Here is a 23,747-nt window from a genome sequence, read left to right as displayed (position 1 = left end):
TTCAATATATTTTAAAAAATACATAAAAGTATCGTGAATAACAACACCCTAATTACAATCCCTCTCAAATAAGTGTTATTGTAAAAAAAAAAACTTTATATTTGATTCAAAAGCATTTTAGTAAATAATATATAGTTGATAGGACATAAGTCACGATGTCGTGTAACTATTAACTTTTATTTTTAATAACAAAAGGAATAAAATGATGAATATTCTTACCCTATGTTTGGGAATTATTATGACTTAATTAAAGAATAATTAGGTTTTTGACATCACCTATGAATAACAAAAGTAAGGACTTTTCTATTCCTTGAAAATATAGGTAAAAGATATGAAAGAAAATGTGGAGTCAACATTTGACAAACCTCTCACAATATCTTAAGAGTTGTCTTCGACATTCAAATCTTGTTACCTAATCTTGATAATTATGGAAAAGGCATGTTAAACAAGACGGGGAAGAAAATAAAGAAATTGAAAAATTAAAACTTTAAATTTCTGTGGCCTAAGGGCCAAGGCTGCATTATGGAACACTTTCCCTTTTCCCATCTGGTTTAAGGTGGTAGGGTACACTTGACTTGCTGGAAAAACAAAACAGTATCAAATTTGCAAGAGAGCCAACCAAATGGAAGATGGGCTACAAGTCAAAAACAAAAGAGAAAATGACAAGGCAATGGTATTTTCTACAACAAAAAGTTTTACCATCACGCCAATGAGATTGAAAAAAGTTTGTATAGTATGAGTTGCACTTAACTATCTCCACATGTTTTGAAGTTACGTGTACGTATTAGAATGGATAGTATTTATATAATTAAGAATTAATTATTATAAATAATATTAAAATCGATCATCGATCCTGAGTCTTGTTTGACATTGAAAAATATATATTTATTTATTTGATTTCACAATTTTATAGGACACGATAAAGACATTATTATTACATAGAACGAATATGATATTTTACATCGGATTGAAAAAAACGTTTCCAACACAATATCTAAACAATTGAAAATGGATAGTTTCAAATATGGGGATAACAAAAAATGGAGTTACCCTTATTAGGTGCTTCGATATTTTTTAAAATAAAAGTTTATATGGGAATTTGTATTATTTTTAATTTTTTTTAAAAATTTTATTTATAATGCTTTATTTTTAATCATTTGAATTACTTTTTTAAAAATTTTGAAAACACACTTTTCAAAATTCCATTTTCTAAAAAGAAAAATTACTTCCAACTATGGAAAAAAAATTGAAAACAGTTGGGAAAGGCTCTGTTATATCTCCCTTCTCCCACCCCCATTTAGAAGTAGCTAAAAGTACAAATTGTTGTTCACTCTTGACCTTGGGGGACAGACCCAAAAGAAAGAGATCATTGGTTGCCCACTCCTCTCTGTTTCCACCACCCCTTTCATTTCTAATAAACAGCATGGTCCATAAGTTTCTGTTGAAGTGCACGCTAGAAAAGTACCCTTTAACTCCCACATGGCCCCTTTCTTTTGGTAGATTTCTTAGGTAAAAGGGAGTTGCTTGTTTTTATAGCCATGTAAAGTTCAGTGTGCATCATTAGGTAATAGTATTTTTCAGTTCTTGCTTCATGGCTTCATAGTTTTTCTTTTTAATTTCCTTTTTTTTTTTTTTTTGGTTGCAATGAGTAATTTGAAAGATTTGGGAAGGAAGATGAATGTTTAGTGGACTAAAGCTTTCACTCTCTGCAATATCCCACTTTAATAATGAGTGTAAGGTGGAAGTTAGAGTCATGAGGTTTCTTTATGAAGGCTGAGCTAGTCACCACACAAATTCATGGAAAAGGAAATGAAAAAGGGAGGAAACTAGAAAGAAAGCTTTCGATAAAGAGATGGTAATGGGAATCTCAAACCTTTTCCAATACCATTTTGTCTCAATTTTAATGGCTATGCTTTTCATCTCTCCCTCTCTTAGTATTTTACCCAATCAAAGTTTCTTCCCCAAAGAATAATAACCTGCAAGAAAAGCTATATACTTGTGGTGTTCTTGTGATAGAAATGTCCAAAACCCAAAAAAAAAAGCAGAAAACCCACTTCATAACAGGCCAGAAATGAGATAACATTCATGTTGTTTGCTGTCATTTTCTTCTATACACCATCACTACAACGTACTGTAAGGGAAAATCAACAAAAATGGGGTCCTGCTTTGTGTTGTGCCATTTCCTGGGTCCAATAGAGTATATGGAAAGGTGAGGAATATACCTTTGCTCATTCCTTGGTTGGAAATAGCTAGCAAGGAACAAGATCACCTTTCCCTGAAAGCACAAAAATATCAAAATATTGTAGTGGTGCTTGGATGAAATGCTGTGATAAATACCCAATCTTTTAACCATAGAAGGTATTGGTGCTGTGGTCCAATGCTACTTGCATTATGCATTATATAGAAGGTTGCAAAGTAGATGTATTGTTTGAACATTTTTGCCACTGAGTGGAGTGGTGGTTCCCCTCATGCCAGCCTTGCAGCTTGCCTCACCAAAAAGAAGTTTTCTAGTGCAGCTCATTCGGACTCTATCAGTTAATCACAAACCTACTTTTAGCTATAGAGAATTTATGAACCCCACTCCAATTTTGCACTATTTCTTCTCAAGCGTTGGTTAGTGAGCATATCGTAAAGAATTGCAAAGAATTTTATGATTCTTGGGAAAAATCTAATAGCTTTGAAACGTGTTTACATAGTTAAGACGGGTTCATTACAGATGTACCAGACATGGGATGTCATATTCTTTATAGTGTACGACAACATCAAAATAGTAATGAGGACGGGAAATGCATGTAAAATCTCTTAAGTAGCCATTGATACATGTTCTTGGCCTATGGATTGGGTGGGTTCCTGAGTAGCCATTCATTGCTGACAATAATGTTGGCTTGGTTGCCCCATGACTGAAACTTCACTTTCAGCATTGATCAAAGTTCTGTATACTACACCTCTATGAAACATAGCCAATCTCTCTCAACCATACTCCGGATTTGTCCAAGCTTCCCTTCTAGGCCAAACATCAAGGACCTCATGGAGAAACCCAAGAAACTTTGCTACCGAAATTTCACTTTCAGCATTATCATTAAGATGTTAACATACCCTAGAGGGGATCAAACCAATCTAATTTGTAAAATTATTCCTCTACTTTTTTTTTATCTTAAAAATATCCATTTTGAACAAGAATATTCTTTTTTTTTTTATTTATTTTATAAAAATAATCGTTTCATTTAAAAACACATGTAAATAGTTATAATTTTGAGGGGTATTAATGTCAAAATGGGTTGTTTTTTAAGTTAAAAAATTGAAAGAGATTAGTTTTATTTACAAAGCCACCAAGCTTGATATAAGGGAGAATTCAAATATCCTAAGTTCTGTTTGGTTCCGAAAAAATTTGAAGAAAATTGCAAGGAAGAAAAATACATAGAAAAAATAAAGAAAAATAAAAAAATAAATTAAAAATTGATAAATTATTTTTTTTGTTACTTCAAACTCATTTTATTTATTTTAACTCATCAATATAAAGATTAAATAATTTAAAAATACATAAATTTTTAATTAGTTTTAATCATATTCAATTTTCTTTGATATTTTTCATAGGATAACCAAACATGAAAAAATTATTTTTCTTTGCATTTTTTTTTCTTTCCTTATGCTATGTTTGGTTCTCGTAAAATTTAAGGGAAAATGCAAAGGAAAAAAAATAAAAAGGAAAAGTAAAAGGAAAGAAAAAAAAAGAAAAAAAATGGAGTTAAATATGATAAATTATTTTTATTTGATACTTCAAACTCATTTTATTTATTTTAACTAATCAATATAAAGATTAAATAATTTTAAAATGTATAAATTTTTAACTAATTTTAATTACATTTAATTTTCTTTGAAATATTCTATATGATAACCAAATATGATAAAATCATATTTCTTTAATATTTTTTTTCTTTCCTTTATATTTTCTGAGAACCAAATATAAGATAGTATTTTCCCGAAGCAAACATAACATAAATGTCATAAAAAAAAAAAAAATTGAGCTTAAAGTCCGCAAGATGGATATTTGAATTGGGCTTGGATTTTAGTGGGTTCCTTCCATTTCATACGTGTATGCACAACAGCATTGAGATACTTGCATGTTCTTTAGTGGCAACTCACCAATAGTGACATGTAGCCAAAAAATTGTAACCGAAAATAAAGCAAAGCTGGGGTTGACTGCTGCCTTGCTCCCTTTCACATATGGTGCCAAATGCTACCATCATCAGCTGCTCACGAGACACTACATTTTCTTCAACAAAAGACGCCACCAGTCAGCCATGAAAGTCTCTACCAGGTTCCAAGCCGCACCCACCCCCACCTACTGGTTTCAAGGACTATGATTTATAATATGTAGTGTTTAATCATTCCTAACTCCTAAGACTATTATTTAGCTTGGGTTTTGGACCAAATGGCATTGAGAACTAATTATTTATTGCCGGTTGTGTTGAGGGAATCCGATAATAGTGAAGCTAAAACTATCATTAATTTAGGTTTTGGGCCGAGTGGCATTGACAATTATAAACCCGTGATTTTAAGAAGCGTTTTTTTTTTTAATCTAAAAAGTGATTTAAAAAAAAAAGGTGTTTAACAAATTTTATAAAATATTTTAAAGAATATGAAAAATCACTTAGAGTTCGTTCGACAATGATTCCACAAAGCGTTTCTAATATTTCTAATACTTAAAAGATAATTTTTTTCATGTGTTAAAAATACTAAAAATACTTCCTAAAATCACTACTAAACACACTATTATAGTGTTTTTTCAAGAAACAGTTGAAACTCATAAAAACGCTTTTAGAAAAAACATTGTTAAACACATTTTAAGTGATTTTTCAACTAGATTGTTAATGTGAACAAAGACCACTTGCATAATGTGAACAAAGATTGTTAATGTCCAACTAGGTTTTTTAAATTTTGTAGATGATTAATATTTGGATTTATAATGTTTATTATCATTTTCAACAAGAAGTGATGTTTATTTAATGATAATTTTAAATTTACAATTTTTTTTATAAAAATTTACTATGAAAAAAGAAAACCATGGATTTACTAAAAACAAATTTTGTTATTTAGTTCGATCTTACTCCCGTAAAAGTAAATCTCACTCATTTATGGATTTGCCGCTAGTAAAAAACCATGGTTTTTGCATTAAAAAAGTTTTCAAAAGTTATTTTATGTGTGCAAAAATAGAAAACCTAAAAAATTCGAAGAATGTCGTTATTCTACCCTAGTTCCAAAAACTCTCAAAATCAAGATTTCGATTAATAAAGCTTAAAATCACTTTTAGAGAGGAAAGACAAGGGTCAAACATTTAAGTAACCAAGTGGTCAAGTCTTAACATATTTTTAAGGTGATTCACTGAGGAAGAGATCCATGTCACACATGAAGAATGTATATATAGGTAATGTAAAATTATGCATGATTCATTTAAATTTAGTGGATTATTATTATTATTTTGTTTTATTTTTTACGATGGATAGACATATGTTTTGTATTTATGGAGGTTAAAATAATCTCCACAAGTGATTTTCTCTCTCTATATATATATATATATATTGTTTTGGATGCAATTGGATTTGTTTTGGATTATTAGGATTCATATAATTTCTCAATACAAAATTTAGAATTGAATCCCAATGATTACAAAGGGTGATAATTGATTTAATTTAATCAATCTAAAATAAGTTTACAAATCATTAATTTAAAATATTCTAATTGGGCATAAAATAAAGTATTAATTCACTTACTTAAAGTGGATCCTTGATCCTAGAAAACGGACTTACAAATATTCAAATAATATTTTTTTTTTATTCCTGCTATAATTCTTGGATCATGGAATCATTAAGAATAAGATCATTTAGGCTATATTTGGATATTGTTCTCGAGAATATATATTTTTTTTTAATCAAAAAATGAAAAAAAAATTTGTTTATTAATCATTTCTTTGTAAAATTGCTTTGAAAAACAATGTTTTATGATAACATATTTTAATGGTTTTCAATTGTTTTGTGGGAAGTATTTTAAAAAATAATTACACAAATATAAAAAAAAATGATTGAAAATAGAACATTACAAATAAAAGTTACTCCATAACAATATTTGAAAACACAAAAAATAAGTTAAAAATATCATGAGTTTCTAAACTGACATTTATTCAAAACACTTATGAAACAAACCCTTGTTAATTATCCATCATTTTTTTTTTATGGCAACAATGACCTAGAAAGAACATATGAAATTCTTGAAATTGGAGGCAAACTAGTTTGGAATGTAATGAAATTTTGGTGGCTAATTACCACTAATTACATTTCAATTGATTTCTTAAATGAATTAAATGTACAAAGGTTGATCACTCAAATATTCAAAGCCTACAATATTATCTAAATAATCAATTAAATGAGAATGTCATTTATTTATACGTAGATTTTGTTTAATAGTGATTTTAAGAAGTGTTTTTAACATTTTTAATACTCAAAAGGTAAAAATTTTAAAGTGTTAGAAATACTAAAAACGTTTTTAAGAATTACTATCAAACATGCTCTTGGAAATTTTTCAATCAACTTTCAATTGAGTATCTTATTTGAGAGATTGAAAATTAAATTGATGAAATTTTGAGAAATTTTATTAAATCAATGCCCTTGTTCATCATAAATTCTAAATTATCTTAAATCCTACAATAATTCTATTCATCCCCTCTTCTACACCATTGATAAAGACTATGGAATTAGAACGTGGGCTTTCTTCTATACATATCTAGAATTCCTCCATGGCTAAGAATGGATATGAGTTGAGGCAGAGAATATAAGAGATAATGTAAACAAATGGGTGCACGTGACTCACCATTAATTCACATAAAAGGAGAAGACGTAGAGCATATGAGGGCAATGGAGGAGAGTGGAAGAGCACATGAGTCCCTTTCTTCTTTTCTCATATTAACTCATCTTTTCTCACTGACATAAAATCTTTTCCAAACTTAATTGGATTTCCTAATTTTGGAATCCAATTCCAACCCACTTTTCTTCAAGGGGGAAGTCACTTTCCCATGGATTGGAACTAGGCTTTATTGAGGAAGTATGGCCTCTAACCAATTCTCCCTTTGTCTCCCCATTTGGTTAGTCTTTTAGCCTTCAATTTGTTTTGTCATTTCCACTTTTCTTTTTTTCTTTTCAATTATTTTCCATCACATCAAGAAAGTTAATATAGTAAGAATTCATATACTATGACAAGTGTCCCATGCAAATATCCCCATTTTTTAATTAATAAAGATTCCTTTTTATAAAGGATATTGTATGGAATATATTTTTAAGTTTATGTATAATTATAATATTAGATTTTATTATAACATATGAAAAATAATAGAAAATTTTGTTATAAATATTATAGGTTGTAAAGGAAAAAAGTTATTATATGAGATGACTTGTAGAAACTACACAAGGTGAACGGAGAGGAAGGAAGAATGTAAGAAACCCGATAAAGTGAGAGGGCTTGTAATAGGGTATAAAGACAAGAAGTAAATAAAAATGAGATATTTCGATAATTTAATACTTGTATTCGGTTCTGTCATTTATAGTATTTTCTATTGTATAGTGAAAAAATTATTTCTCATCTGACAATATAAGTATAGTTGTTAGTTCGAACTACATTACAATCTTGTATACTTTTGTATTGATTATTTTATTTTTGTATTCTTGATTTAACGTTATTTGCATTAAAACTTCTGTTGACACAATAATATTAAAATTGATTTTTGACCTTAATACAAAGTTTGGAATTTCATTGAGCATCTATTTATACATTTTAAAGTTGTAAGGATTTATTCAATCATGATCTCCAATATATATATTTTGAATGTTTTATAGAGTTGAATAATAATTTAAATTTGGTTCATGAAATGAAAAATTGGTAGAGGTTGTATTTAAAAGAAATTTTATTTTTTATATATGATTATATGAAATAAATAATCATAATAGATACATTTCAGATTCAATACAACTCATGACTCTTAAAACAAAATCTTATTTAGACAAAAAAAACTAAAAAAGAAATATAATTACAAAAACAGAAGTTGGGCTTATGTGGCTAAAATTAGATATGGAAGATAAGAAATAAAATAAAATAAAAAGGAGAGAGAAAAAAAAAGAGAGTTAAAAGATAAATTTACCACAGAGTTAACGGTCGACTTTTACTGAGCAAATGGATCTAAAGTGATGACGTGGCAGTCAGTTTTTTGGAACACGAGGAAAACAAACATCATTAATATCTGCAATTTTTTCAACATCAGTCGGTTTTCACTTAGTCAGTTGCCACCTATTTTTTTGGAATATTTCCAATTAATTATTAGAAAATTAAAAATAATTAACAATTAATCACAAGTTTTTGAGGTGTATAAAAGAAAAATAAGAAACCCCCCCGCCCAAAAAAAAAAAAAACAAAATCCCAAAAAGGAAAATCCATTACTGTATTTAATTGTTGATGAGGAACAAAACCCTAAGGGGTTCTTGTAAGAACAAATCGCCGCCGGATTGATCTCAACCGTCAATACCGCTCCTCTTCTTCTTGATCTCAGTTCACTGTCTTTTTTGGGTTTTTGTTTTTCTGGTTTCTCGCAACGACTTTCTTACACTGCCGTTGTTTTTGTTGTCAAGGTTGAAGGAAAGTGGAAAAATATGTTGTGGGGAATTTGTTTGGGTAATTCATGAGACGGAGTTCGCGGGAGGATGGTTTGTTTTGGGTTGTGGTTTCGTGTTTTGATCGAGGGGGGGTTTCGGTTTTAGGGTCTGAAGTGGTGAAGTGGAGTTGAAAAAATTGGTTTTTGGTTATAAAGTCTTGGTTTTTTGTTATCCGTTTGGAAGAGGGGATTCTGAGGTTGTAAGCATGGGTTTTAGGTGTTTGGGAGCATGGCTTTTGGTTCTGGAAGCTTTTTAGGGTTTAGGGTTTGGTTTTGGTTTGTTGGATGATCAATTGGAGCCGGTGAAAATGTTGTCTGAATTGGGGAGGAGGCCGATGCTCAAAAACGGTGGCGGATCGTTTGGGGATGATTTGGAGAAGGATATAGGGTTGTTGCTTCGTGAGCAGCGGCGTCAAGAGGCGGATGATTATGAAAAGGAGCTAAATTTGTACAGAAGTGGGTCTGCTCCGCCAACTGTTGAGGGTTCTATGAATGCAGTTGGGGGTTTGTTCGGTGGTGGAGCTGCCTTTCCGGGATTTCCAGATGATGGGAATGGGAATGGGTTCGCGTCTGAGGAGGAGCTTAGGTCTGATCCAGCTTACCTTTCTTATTACTATTCAAATGTGAATTTGAACCCACGGCTCCCACCTCCATTGCTTTCCAAGGAGGATTGGAGGTTTGCTCAAAGACTGAAAGGAGGGAGTTCTGGATTGGGAGGGATTGGAGATAGAAGGAAAATGAATAGAAATGATAGTGGTAGTGTTGGTAGATCGATGTATTCGATGCCACCAGGGTTTAATTCGCGGAAAGAAGAGACTGAGGCAGACTCAGAGAAACTTTGCGGTTCAGCAGAGTGGGGTGGCGATGGACTCATCGGCTTGTCAGGGTTAGGACTAGGGAGCAAACAGAAGAGTCTTGCAGAAATTTTTCAGGTGAATTTCTTCTGTGGTTTTGCTGCTTCTATGGTTTTTCTTTGAAGTCCACTTCTTACTTACCATACTGTTTCTGAATATCCAAGGTTGAGATATTCTGATTACAATGTAGATTATCACTTTTTGATAGGTGCTAGTTTGACTATCCAAGGAAAAATTTGCCCTTGTTGCGGCATTCATGGTTTCCTGTTCATATTTGACATATATCATATTGTATCTCTATGGGGAATCATCAGAATAAAGGTTGTGGTATGACATGTGCTTTAAAGGGATAATTTGTATTGTCACGTTTCCAATGATTGTGGTTTGAGTATAATTCCCTTCCTTGGATTGTCTATTTTGACGGTTATTGTACTGGCGATCTTTGCCATGTAACAAATTGCATCTATATGGGAAGTTTGAGTCATCTTTTTAAAATCTTGTTTGACATGTGTTTTGAACGGATGATTACGTGCTCCCTCTGTACATGTCAAGATTATGAGTTTTTGTTTACATAATTTTGTTATGAGGGGCGGACATGTAAACTATATAGAGAAGTTTGTGTCATCAGCTTAAAGATCTAGGTTTGACACGTGTTTTGTAGGGAAAATGATATTCTCTCACTCTCTTTGCTGATGATGATAATTTTTTATGTTTCATGTCAATTTGAATCCTTTATGTTGATTTCTTGTTCATGTAGTTTTGTCTCTTATAGGGTTTGGGCATGTGACAAATTGCATCTATATAGAGAACTTTGGGTTATCAAATCATGCTATGGTTGGCACATGTTTTGAAGGAAAAATGATAATTGCCTCCCTGTTCTTTCCCTGGACTATTACACCTTCATATGGTTAATTTGAATCATTTATGCTGATGTCTTGTTCTTGTAGGTTTGTTTCTTATAAAGGCTGGATTAGTTAATCTATATTTAGCATAGCTTGGGAAATAATAAAGTATTTGGCATAGTTGTTACGGGTCCGCTTAAAGCGCGCCTATGCTTAAGGTGCAATCATTCTCTAGCTATAATGCTTCACCTACTAAGAGGCGCACCTTGTTGGAGAGGCTTTCTTCGTTGTTTCCTTTTTCTTTCTATAATATTGTATTCTTGAAATTTCTGACAGTATATTTAAGCTTTATGTGTAGGGTCTTGTTGAGGAGTGCTGTTTTTTGTTAGTCCCTCTTTGTTTTTTTGGTTGTTCTTTAGGCCCCCTTTGTATGCTCCCTGTGTTCTTTGGGGTGCTTTTGGCATTTCTCTTTTTAATACATATTTTTTCTTTACCTATCAAAAAAAAAAAAAAGGCTTTATGTAATTTCATTAGTTTTTTGTTAGATGGTTCTTCTAAGGTTTTGAAATCATGACGTTTTTGTTAGTTTAATTGAAATTTGATGATATTTAATATTTTATAAAATCGACATGTATCTGAAGTTGTGTCTCACTTCATTTGGGTGTGCCCCTTGTGTTGCGCCTAAGCCTTACAAGACTTTTGCACCTTTTTGAACTATGGTATTTGGGTTCTTCCTAAAATGGTGTGGTTCTGAAGGCTTTGTTTGTATGGACAAATGGGGGATTAGGTTTGGCTACTTTGCCCTTATTGGATCTCAGTGATGGAATGGGGATTGGTTTAGCCAGTTGGTGTTATTGATTACTTTCATTCTGTTTAGTATGTGTGCTTTTTTTGATAAGTAAAGCAATTGTATTAAAAGCGCCAAAAAAAATATACAAGGCCAAAAAAAAGGAGGGACTTATGTGCGCTGCTTGTATACTTTGTGTTTACATGGGTTGGTGCTCCCCTTTTTCTGCTAGGCACTTTCATTAATGTACTTATCCTAATTTTCCTATATATATATGCATATACTAATACTGCTTGTTGAGGCCTTTCTTAAAAATTCTAACTTATATGTTAGAACATGAGATTTTTAAATACTTGGGCTAGTGTCTTTGCATTAATAAACCTTCTTCATCCATACACATATTTGATTGAAGCTCTATTATTAGGTCACCTTATAGGGATCTCCCAAATTCCCCCCAGATTCACAATATTTTAATTCTACTTTTATGGTGTTAATTTTGCTAATCATTTGAGGCATCTACTTCAACATCTTTACTTGGATTGAAAAAATGTGCTATGCTTTATCAGCCCCAATTTGTGATGCGTGAAGAATAACTGGTGTATTAGTGATGAAAAATTTGGATTGTCCTATTCACAATTCAGTTTGTCCTTTTGCAGTCCATTTTACTAGTGACATGAGGTTTTTTCAAACATACCAAACAGAGGCCAATAAGGAAAAAGTGGAAAATACCACTATATACTTTTCCTGTATAGTTTATATGAAGATAAATTTATCATGTCACATTCTATATGCACATCTCCAATTTAACGTCCTTGTGAGGAACATTTCCCTTGTGAGGAGCATTTCCTTGTGAGGGGCATTTCCCTTGTTATCTACATAGAACCATGCCCAAAAAATGGTTGTCTTTAAGGTATTTATCGCCATCAATATCACCTCATCTTGATTCTTGGTTTTCCCATAAAGTTTTAGTAAATATTCAAAACTTATTGACCTTTCAACTTCCAACGCTGTGGTGCAGTAATGTCGTTTTGGTTTGTGGCGAGATTGCTAAGTCTACAAACTGCAAAGTTCTACTAATGTGATGTCTGAAAGTTGACCTTTATAATTTGTGATGCTGGGTTAAAGCATATCAAAATGGTATCTTTGGTTGTAGCATTTCTCCTTAAGAGGAGCTATTAAGCAACTGGCAGTGTGGGGGGAAAAGTAGGAGCGATATCAGTTGAGTCTATCCTTTCTATCTTATCTATATAAGAAAAGGGAGAACTTATGACCTCGCAGATGGAGAGGTATTCAAACCCCAGTATTTCTATCAATATCTTGGTTGTAAAAACTGACTCTTTCAATTGCTCAGACATCCCTTCCCTTTGTGCTTTGCCTGCCCTATCTATCCACTCGCTGGCAGGCAGGGCTTATCTAGGTGATTAGCAATGTTTGATTAGGCCTATAGGTGGATTCTATTACCTGCTGGTTAGTGAAGCGTTTCAGGTAATATGAATGGCTAGATGGAGCTGTTTGTGGTTACTTTGAAATATTTGTTCCTTAAATCCTTGTTCTCTTGGTCTAAGGAATACTATTGGGATGGTAATTTGCCCTTTTTAACCTCATTGTTAGGGTGATTGGGCTGGGCATTGGACTGGGTCCTTGATTCCTGTCTCCTCTTTCATCTCCCTCTAGGGGTGGAGTATAGATACGCTTCAAGTGCTATGGTTTTCTCCTTTCTGTATTTTTAATACATTACTTTGCTTATGAAAAGGAATTTCAAAATATTAAATAATGTTTCTAACCAATTTTTATTTATTTATTTTTATTTTTATTTTTTTATCAGAACCAACTGAAAATAATATATAATAAAATAAGAAATGTATGCTGAAAACCTATTAGAGAATTGACAAAAAGAATGTGGTGCACAAATGATATTGAACATAAGAAGCAGCCTAACTAAAATCAATAGCCTAAAAGGGTGGGTATATATGTGACATGCCTGTCCAGAGCATGGCTCCAAAAGAATAAAGATTTAGACAAACTATTTAATATGTATTTGCTTGTTGTTTGAGACAGTTAATCACAACGTCAAGCTGTTAGTTTTGTTCTGAAGGCATGTTCTTTTTAAATGCTTTGTAGAAATTCAAATGTATTGTTAAAATATGCCAACTTTGATGAGTTGTTAGCTTGTTCCTTGTTGTATCATCATTCCTTTGAATCAAGTTTGATTGATAAAACATTATGATGAAGCACCATTCATATTTCTGCTAAATTATCGTCATATGATTGTTTTGGTAAACAATTAGTTTGGTATTGAAGCAGGATGATTTAGGGCGCACCACTCCTGTCTCTGGACACCCTTCTCGTCCAGCAAGCCGCAATGCTTTTGATGAAAATGCTGAACCCTTGGGCTCTGTTGAAGCAGAGTTGGGTCATTTACGCCGTGAATTGAAATCTGCTGATGTTTTACGATCCGGTGCAAGTGTTCAGGGCTCATCAACGGTCCAAAATATTGGTGCACCTACTTCATATACTTATGCCTCTGTGTTGGGTGGTTCCTTATCAAGAAGCACTACTCCTGATCCCCAACTCATTGCTAGGGCTCCTAGCCCCTGTCTTACACCCATTGGAGGAGGGAGAACTGCCATTTCTGAAAAGAGAGGAATTAATGGTTCTAGCTCTTTTAGTAGTGTCCCACCTAGCATGAATGAATCTGCAGATCTGGTGGCTGCTTTGTCTGGTATGGACCTGTCAACAAATGGCGTGATTGATGAAGAAAATCATTTGCCATCACAGATTGAACAGGATGTTGAGAATCATCAAAGCTATCTCTTCAATCTACAAGGTGGTCAGAGCAATATTAAGCAACATTCATACCTGAAGAAATCTGAATCTGGGCATTTACAAATTCCTTCTGCTCCTCAGTCAGGAAAGGCATCATATTCTGATTCAGTTAAGAGCAATGGTGTTGGTTCAGAGCTGAACAACTCCTTGATGGCTGATAGGCAAGCTGAATTACACAAATCTTCTGTTCCCTCCGGTAATTCGTACTTGAAAGGATCATCTATGTCTAGTCATAACGGTGGAGGTGGCTTGCCTTCTCATTATCAGCAGTTTGTAGATAGCACAAATTCATCAATTCCAAACTATGGTTTGGGTGCATATTCCATGAATCCAGCTTTGGCTTCCATGATGGCAAGCCAGCTTGGTGCGCCTAATTTGCCACCATTATTTGAAAATGTCGCTGCAGCATCAGCTATGGGAGTCCCTGGGATTGATTCAAGAGTTTTGGGAGCAGGCTTGGCTTCTGGGCCAAATATAGGGGCTGCTACATCAGAGTCACAGAATCTCAATAGAATTGGGAATCACATGGCAGGGAATGCTCTTCAAGCACCTTTTGTGGATCCAATGTATCTCCAATATTTGAGGACGGCTGAATATGCTGCAGCACAAGTTGCTGCTCTTAATGATCCCTCTGTAGATAGGAACTACTTAGGTAATTCGTATGTTGATTTACTTGGACTCCAGAAAGCTTATCTGGGAGCTCTGCTTTCTCCTCAGAAATCACAGTATGGTGTTCCCTTGGGCAGTAAATCTAGTGGTTCTAATCATCATGGTTACTATGGTAACCCGGCATATGGTGTTGGCATGTCATACCCTGGAAGTCCCCTAGCAAGTCCTGTTATTCCAAATTCTCCCATTGGACCAGGAAGTCCTATCAGACACAATGATCTCAATATGCGATATCCATCTGGGATGAGAAACTTAGCTGGGGGAGTCATGGCACCCTGGCACTTGGATGCTGGTTGCAACATGGATGAAGGCTTTGCCTCCTCACTACTTGAAGAGTTCAAGAGTAACAAAACCAAATGTTTTGAGCTTTCAGAAATTGCTGGTCATGTTGTTGAGTTTAGGTATATGTTGCTCATAGAGATTTTTGTGCTACGTTATTCTAATAGTATCCTGCAATTGATATGTGATTAACATCTTCTATGAGCAGTGCGGACCAGTATGGAAGCCGATTCATTCAACAAAAACTTGAAACAGCCACAACAGAAGAGAAAAGCATGGTTTACCAGGAAATCATTCCCGAAGCTCTCTCTTTGATGACAGATGTGTTTGGTAACTATGTTATACAAAAGGTATGAAATTCTCTTTTCGTTGCATGATTCTTGCATGCGCGCTATATGTGTGTGTATCTGCACACATTATTATTATTATATAATTTTAAATGGTTTTACATTTGCAACTGTTTCTAATTTTCAGTTTTTTGAGCATGGACTAGTATCCCAGAGAAGAGAACTGGCTGGCAAGCTTTATGGTCATGTACTGACACTTAGCCTTCAAATGTATGGTTGTCGAGTGATCCAAAAGGTACCATTAGTTTTGCCACTAAACCTCAACTTGACTTTTGCTGTGTGATATTGTGTGTTGTTCATATGAAGGTCTCTCTATCTTTCATTATCTGCAGTTGTAGCACCAGTCATTCGCCTTGATTGTCATTTGATTTACAGATGGCTCATTAATGCTGTTAGTATGGTAGGAATGATAATGCTTTCATATTAAGCTTCTCTACAATAGAGTGAACTTTCTGGATATCTTAAGAACATTATTCTCCAAAAACATAGAATAGTTCTTAGATTGCTCAATCAAAATCAGGAATTTTGAATTTTGCATCTAGGAAAAGATGTACAGCAAGTACACTTCCCTCTGTTCCAGGAATGGGTCTTAAGTCATCCCTATGGCTTCTGTAGTCTTGACTCAAAGGTGGATCTCTTTGCCTCTATATTTATCAGCTGATTTTACTGTGTACTACATGAAAGTCAAAGAGGGTAAGAGAGGCTAATCTTGATAATTGCTACGTGCCCATGCTTGCAAGTTCATCAAAGTTCTAATCCTAATTGAACTGTGACTGATTTGAGTTCATTGGGGATGGCAATAATAAAATGTTTCTAATCATGCAGGCAATAGAAGTTGTTGATCCAGATCAAAAGATTAAAATGGTTGAGGAGCTTGATGGTCATATCATGCGATGTGTGCGTGATCAGAATGGAAACCATGTCATCCAAAAGTGTATTGAATGTGTTCCTGAAGGTGCTATTCAGTTTATCATCTCAACATTCTTTGATCAGGTTGTGACCCTCTCAACCCATCCATATGGGTGTCGTGTGATACAGGTTAGAAATTTTTTATTGCTTATCTTTTACATCTTGAGGGTTCAATTTGAAGACATAAGGAAGAAGTGCTTCCAATATTTTTCATAGGCAAAGATCAAATCTATTAAAAGCATCAGACAAAAGAGTGCACAAAAGTATAGATGATGTATACAAAGATGCCAATAGGCCATACAAAGCAGAGAAAAAAGAAGTGTGTCTAATATGATGTCTTTCATGTGACAGAGAGTGCTGGAGCACTGCAGGGATCCAAAAACCCAGAGTAAAGTGATGGATGAGATTTTAGGATCTGTTAGCATGCTGGCGCAAGATCAGTATGGCAATTATGTTGTTCAGGTTTGTAATCTTTTCCAGAACACTACTGGTATTGACTTACATTTTCTTCTATAACTAGCTGGCAGTGACATAAAGTATTGTTGTCATGTTAAGTGTTGTTTGTGTGATACAGGCCTTCTGAGATGACTAGATGTGGTGATTATGGTTTTCAACTTTTTTCTATTGTTTCTGTATGAACATTGTACTGACAACTTTAAGCTCTTCAAGCCTGGTATTTCCCTTTTTACAGCCATTTTGCATTTTTCTGTTCTAGTACTCTTACCACTTATAAAACTTTAGCAGCATAGATTCTTTGCACTCGTCTGTCAACTGCATTGTTTAGTCTTTCTCTGTCTTCTCATTCCAGATGGGTTTTATTTTTTATTTTTTATTAGTAAGTAATGACTTGGTTTTAAATGCCATATTTGCTCTGTTGTGAACCTCATCATATACATAGGGACTGTTTCACACTTATTTTGTGATGTATCATTGTAATCCAATATCTCTGTGGTAAATAAATTAGATAACAGATCAAGAAATTGCGAAGTAATTGAAGTCACAGCTCAATAGAAGAGCTTCTAGGGTTTATAGGTCCTAACAACAAGTTCCAAATTTGACTCTGTTATTAGGTGACAAGAACTGCTAGAAATTCATTAACAAAGATTATATATGATAGACTACGATAGCCTATCAAAAAAATGTGATAAGACTGCGACAACTATTCTTGGTCTTCAATTAGTCACACATTACTACTTCAAGGATTTCTAAATAAAGCACAAAGAGACAACTGAGACAGAAAGACTCAGTAAAAGATGAAACTCTGGTGCTCTAGGTTACATTCATGCATTTTGGGCCTTGATAAACCTTTTATGTGCATATGCATCTTGTATGAGTTTGAAGATTCAGAGAATTCCTAGACTTCTTTTAAATGTTTGTTTGATCATTCTATGCATATGCAATGAGTCTTTTTTCTTAGATGTTTATTGAGTATATCAACCAAGTCATCATTGATTTATCCAGCATTAATGTCCGTATACTTCCTTGGTGTAAGGCTGCTTTTACATTTTCTTTTCATTACATCAAGAGTTCAATGTTTAATACCTCAATCTATTTTACTTAGTCATTTTTGTTGGAATGGCGCAACCAGTGCCAAGACAGGCTTAATCTTTGCACTGACCAACAAGAACTTCCTATAAAGTGTTTAGCTTGAGATGTACACATACCAGTGACACTTGGGGGTGCATAAATTGTTGATATTATAAATTACTGGCACTTTCATGCGATCACTAAGTGTGCTGCTTTGATATCTTTCTTGAACTGGCCAAATCTTGCTGGGTGATGCTAGTTTTGACTTTTGAGCCCCCTGCTGTTGGTCTAAATCGATATTCAAATGTATGTTCTGCCTGGATTACCTGTCATGGCGTTTCTGTGTGTGTACTTCATTGTTTCTTAGTCAATCTTTTGCTTTTATTTTTAACAGCATGTTCTGGAGCATGGACAACCACACGAGCGCTCTGCTATAATTAAGGAATTAGCTGGAAAGATAGTTCAGATGAGTCAGCAGAAGTTTGCCTCCAATGTTGTGGAGAAGTGTTTAACTTTTGGCGGTCCTGCTGAGCGCCAGATCCTGGTGAATGAGATGCTTGGCACTACTGATGAGAATGAGCCTCTTCAGGTTTGGCCAATCACTATTTACTTTTCTGCCACTAGATGGAATGACCAAGTCAAATGGGGGAGTGTTTCTATGTAAGGCCTTTGATTGGTAGTGGAGCCAGAACAGAAACATATTTCTGGAACCTGTTATTTAATGTCTCTGTCCTGCCATGGTAATGCTGTACTTGGCACCTCTGAATTCTCTTAACCATGAATTTTGCATGGTAAGCCTAAAGTGGAACTGCATCTATTGATGTAGCGGCTTATGGGAAATGAGCTTTCCCCAAGCTAACCTCTAGCCGGTTTCACAAGATTTATGAACTTGAACTTGATGTTTTATGTCATATTCTAGGTAAATAACATTTTTTTTTTTCGTATTTTTAACCAGAGTTAAATGTGGTTTGAAATTAGTTCTGCTTGTAGTGTTTTTAGCAATGGTTCTAGTGTTCCTTTCATTTTCCCAGTACAGCTGTCTGTCGAAAAAGAAATTGAGAAAGGAAAAATCCTATGGTTCTGATGCTATTAAAATTTTGCTTATTGCTTGATTTCATGGTTACGTCAACATATAGTTATTTCCCACTTTGTTGTTCTTGTTGCTTGTGCATCTAGGCTATGATGAAAGATCAGTTTGCAAACTATGTTGTACAAAAGGTGCTGGAGACTTGTGATGACCAGCAGCGTGAGCTGATCTTGTCCCGAATTAAGGTTCATCTTAATGCACTGAAGAAATACACTTATGGAAAGCATATTGTTGCACGTGTAGAGAAACTTGTTGCTGCTGGGGGTACCTATCCTTTCCCTCATATTTTACTTTAGCATGCATATTAAATAGTCGCTCAGGCTGCATTTTTAAGAAAGAAAACATGTCTTTGCAGTTGCCTTTTTCTGTGTTTATTCTTCATTCCTTTTAGGATGTGGACGTGCTGCTTTTTTGGTAGATAAACACGACTAACTGACAAATTGGGATTGGTGGATAGCACGTGGGTTAAACTGCCATAGACATACTCCTTCTGACTTGTTTATATTGGCAGGAGTTTTTTAGTAGTTCACTGATAATGGAATTTGTAAATTTTGGTTGGAGATCTTTTGGTTCAGCCTTGCTATGAAATATGGACTTCTGATGACATTTTACCGATTAGATGGCATGATTAGTGCACTCATTTGACTTTGGTTGGTGTGGAAATATCACTCATAGACAAAATGCTAAGGATTGCATACGTTCTTCCAAATGCCTAATGGGAACATTGGATAACCCTTGTGTATGGAAATGATCAATGCCCAGTTCCTCATTCTGATTTTGTTCTTATGTGTTATGAATACCATCTTAACATATGCATGATTCTTCCATGTTCAGATAGCTCTCTAACCCCCTTTGTACATCAAATTGTTTGCAGAAAGGAGAATTGCTATTCAGTCTCCACACCCTGCTTAGGTGGGCATAGGAAAGAAAGAAGTTGTACAGCTAACTGAGGCTAGTGTGAGCTTCCTTTCTTCTTCTCTTTCTCTGGAATCTAGAGCTATGGTTCTACTATCTCTTTAAGATAGATATGAGCTGATTGGCAATAAAGCTGTTCTCGTACTGGAAAACTGTACATTGTGTAGTTTAAGGTTTATACATATAATCAAGCAAGCTGAGAGGTTCAGGTGTTCAATACACTTGGAAGTCCATGCAGAGGAGATAAATGACTATACAAGTTTTTAAGGGTGTAAAAAATGATTAAAATGGTGAGGTAGTTTATATGTTAACGCGACTGTACAAATTTCGCCATGTGGAGAGCTGTTGATGTTTAGGTGAGGCCAGGATATTTTTGTTTAATGTATGCTTATCGACTACTTTCTTTCTTTTAAAGTACAATTTTCTCCTGTGCTCAAAGTATCTTGTTTTGGTCTACTTTTCTTTGTATTTGTTCTTGGTGGTGTTAATATATGGTTCATTTCATGCAATCTCTTCCTCCAATCATATGTAGTTTCTCTGAATGAAGAGATGTCAACCTTTCGGGTAGTTTCATTCTTCCCAATTTCAGCCTGGGATTGCACCCATTGGTTGCACCATACTCATGGCATTGCCTCAACTCTGAATTAGCAGGACCATTTGGAAACCAAGTATGTCCAATTGTGATTGCTTTTAGGGGGGGTAAGATAATAATGCTAGGATGGTAGAGAGTAGAGTGATTGTTGCTGGATTTGAAAGTGGAATAGAGCACACTATTGAATCAAAAACCTGAACTGTAACCTGTTTTGGGAATGAATGTCTGTGGTTAAATCCAAAGCCCATTTTCCTCCAAAGGGGGGGTCAGGAAAAAAAAAAGAGAATGCTATTTTGGGGGCAAAATTATTTCTTTGAAATTTCTGGATTTGGGGTTTGTCAAACCTGTTAGAGGTGTCAACTTAGCAGTGTGGCTTTGATGGCTCAAAATCTGAATCAACAATTGAAGACTGTTCTGCTAATTGGAACAGCCAAGTATTACAGGTATCTTATAGATGCTACATCTTCTTGCTTTCCCTACATCTTTCCATAATAATGTCGAGTCAAATAATGACAGTTGCTAAACATAAGTTTGTAGGGAGGTTAAACCAGTTAGCCAATTTTGATGCATGTCTCGTTTAAATTAACTTGAAAATTCAGGTCTTGCATTCCAGTACTCAAGGTCTCTCAGACGCCACAAACAAATATTGATTTTCAGGATGGTTGGAAAAAGCCATGAATCACAAGTTGATATGAATTTTGAAGGAATGATAGTTTTTCAGATATTTTGTAACATAAAAATGTTTTTAATATTTTTTTTTATATTTTAAAATGAATTATTACATGTGGTGTTTAATTTTCTCTCTCATATTTATATAATAATCATTAAAAAAATTAAGTGAAAACAACTTAATGACTTCATTTGAAAACAGTTACAGCAGGTAGCCTCCCAATCAAATTTTTGTCTTGCTGCAAAAGTAATAATTCAGATATCTGTATTCTCAAAGTGGAAGGCCTGAACAGTTCATAACAATTTCATAAAATTCTAATTAATCTCCAAAAATCACCCAAGAATTTGTTTTTTCTTTTGTCGTATGAACTTCACAGAATACATTGCACAATTCTCTACCATTTCTTAAGGATGGCAAAACTAGTGGTACAGAGACATCAAGAAGCTTACATAGAATCTCTCTTTTGAATTCTAATCATCGCCATTCTCTTCATCAATCTTCTGCCCAAAACCCCTTGGCCCAGCTCTAGCTCTCACCTTCCTCTTCTTCCCATTCTTCTTCTTGGCTGACTCTTCTTTCTCAAACTTCTCCTTCTCCCTCTTCTGCAAGAAATCTGTCACAGCTATGTATATAACCTGAAAAACCCCAATCGTAATTTCAGCCAAAAACTACAAGAACCATCAATTCCGACCAAAAACATGAGCAAATTTCAGAAATTTACTTTACCCCTATAGTGAGAATAGTGAGAGCAACAAAAGCAACGAAGAGAAGAGCCGATATAATGGTGGAGACACCCTCATCACTAGTGGACACTATCTGCTGGGAATTCTCAAGTGGGGTCACCTCTGAAGGCAAAGCATCTTCAGATACAGCGGATATTCTCCAAAGTTGGGTGCTTTTCTGAGGAATTGCATGAGGCGGGTGGTGAAAATTGATGGTTTTCTTTCGAGGGGTAGTGGTTGGTAAGGCAAGAAGTGGGATGAATGGCAGAGATGAATTGTGGATGTGAAGCGAATTGGGAGGTTTTGTGTTGAAAATGGAGGGGAAAGGCAGTGGAGATACAGATCCACATACAGATGCAGAAGCCATGGTTCATCTACTTCCACTTTCTCTCTCTCTCTCTCTCTCTCTCTCTCTCCCTGCTCAACTTGCAGAAGTGCTGACTCTATAGAAGGGGAATCTTAGGGTACTTTTTGAATGTACAGTAATTTCTGTATAAGCTTGTGATTATCGATTGCCATAACCATCAGAACCTCATGATGACCCCATAATAAAATAAAATAAAATAAAAAAACCTCTTTATTTAATCCTTTAACTCTAGGGGGTTGCAGGTTTAGTGATTGTGCTCCACAGGAATGTGACCAATCCTAGATGAGGCCCATGACAGTTTTCAAATGAGAATAACGGCCCAAATCCTGGTAACAGGGCACCTTGCACCTCCAAAATATTAGATTGGGCCTTTAAAGGCCCAAAAATGAACAAAATGTGTTCGGCTCCCTTCTCGGTAAGCGTTGAAAGCGCACCATCAATTAAGTGACGTCACATATGCACTTTCAATGTCTTGGTTTTGGTACCGCATACCATTATTCCTTAATCTCATCGATACCAAATGGTCGGATATTTTACTACCTTAAATAAAGAGAAAAAAGGTGTTTAGTGTATATGTCGTAGCAGTGTATGCCAGTTGGCTTTCATGCCACTTGGTCCCACCCTACTTACTAAAAATTATGCCCTTCATTCTCCATCGTCCCATATGCCATGGCAACTACAAACACCCTTAATCAAACATAAAATCAACATAACCCCCACCCAAGCTTACATGTTCATGCCTAACAAATGTATATTACTAACGAAAAATGTCTTTTAATAAAAATTTGAATGTTTAATAAAATTAAAAAATATATATATTTAAAATTTTATTAAAATGACATAGAATAGACATATACAAATTTTTGTAGACAGATCGTTATACCGGATATCTTCATTAAAATCTAGATTGTTAGAAATGAATAAAAATAATGGGAAATCATGTAATCATACATCAAGTAATAAAAATATGATATTTTAGAGTTTTGCTTTTTGTATTTTAATTTTAGTGTAAAATGGGAAAAAATATTATCTATCCATACACTCCAATAGTGTTTTCAAATTCATTTCATAATTACCCTTAAAAGTAAAAGACAAAATACATATCAATTTAATATCACCTTGACAAGTACATGTATAATTTATTTTTATTATTTCTCTTACATCTATATACTTTACTTACCATTTACCACGTTCTCCATTTTTTTTTCCTCTCTTCCCATCATAATCTGTTGTCACCTATTATAGTTTTTATTATTAGTTTTCTCTTTTTCCTTTATATTCTTTTTAATATGCTCATATATCTTCTCATAAAACTTCTTTAATTTTAAATTTTTTTACTCTCTAATTTCTCCATATTTATTGATTTTAATTATTTTTTTTGACATATTAAAATTAAAATGATAATATATAATAAATAGTTAATATAACAAATTAAATAAAAACAAAAATATGTAATGGACAAAAATGAAAATATTATTCCACAAATAATATACTTGATGATTTTAAATATTAATTATAATAATACATTTGATAAATTAAGGTTTAAATTTAAAAAATTTATTTTATTATTTAGAGGTTTATGATATAAGTTTTTTTATATTAATACTAAACAAAAAAATTATTTATTTTGTAAATTCTTTCACATGTAAAAGTAAAAATATC

General features: G+C 34.0%; 2 protein-coding genes across 3 annotated transcripts; one reads left to right on the top strand and one right to left on the bottom strand.

The window, feature by feature from the left end:
* The first annotated feature begins 8,449 nt into the window (after positions 1-8,449).
* On the top strand, positions 8,450-20,190 carry LOC117915782 (pumilio homolog 2). Of its 2 annotated transcripts, none has more exons than XM_034831462.1 (9): positions 8,450-9,624; positions 13,477-15,071; positions 15,158-15,299; positions 15,424-15,531; positions 16,122-16,334; positions 16,557-16,667; positions 18,127-18,321; positions 18,909-19,083; positions 19,694-20,190. In XM_034831462.1, exons 1-9 carry the CDS (start codon positions 9,001-9,003, stop codon positions 19,729-19,731), a joined length of 3,201 nt encoding a protein of 1,066 aa, XP_034687353.1. In that variant the 5' UTR covers positions 8,450-9,000; the 3' UTR covers positions 19,732-20,190. The 2 variants fall into 2 exon arrangements, with proteins under 2 accessions (XP_034687353.1, XP_034687354.1); XM_034831463.1 differs by having other exon boundaries at positions 8,451-9,624; positions 13,480-15,071.
* Positions 20,191-21,272: 1,082 nt separating this feature from the next.
* LOC117916501 lies at positions 21,273-22,145 on the bottom strand. Its single transcript, XM_034832570.1, has 2 exons — positions 21,723-22,145; positions 21,273-21,631 (listed from the first exon to the last, which is right to left on the bottom strand). The coding sequence occupies exons 1-2, from the start codon at positions 22,083-22,085 to the stop codon at positions 21,467-21,469; spliced, it is 528 nt and encodes a 175-aa protein (XP_034688461.1). The 5' UTR covers positions 22,086-22,145; the 3' UTR covers positions 21,273-21,466.
* Positions 22,146-23,747: the final 1,602 nt, after the last annotated feature.

This window comes from Vitis riparia, chromosome 6, assembly GCF_004353265.1.
Source record: "Vitis riparia cultivar Riparia Gloire de Montpellier isolate 1030 chromosome 6, EGFV_Vit.rip_1.0, whole genome shotgun sequence".
NCBI classification, from domain to species: domain Eukaryota; kingdom Viridiplantae; phylum Streptophyta; class Magnoliopsida; order Vitales; family Vitaceae; genus Vitis; species Vitis riparia.
This window is presented reverse-complemented; position numbering and strand designations above follow the sequence as displayed.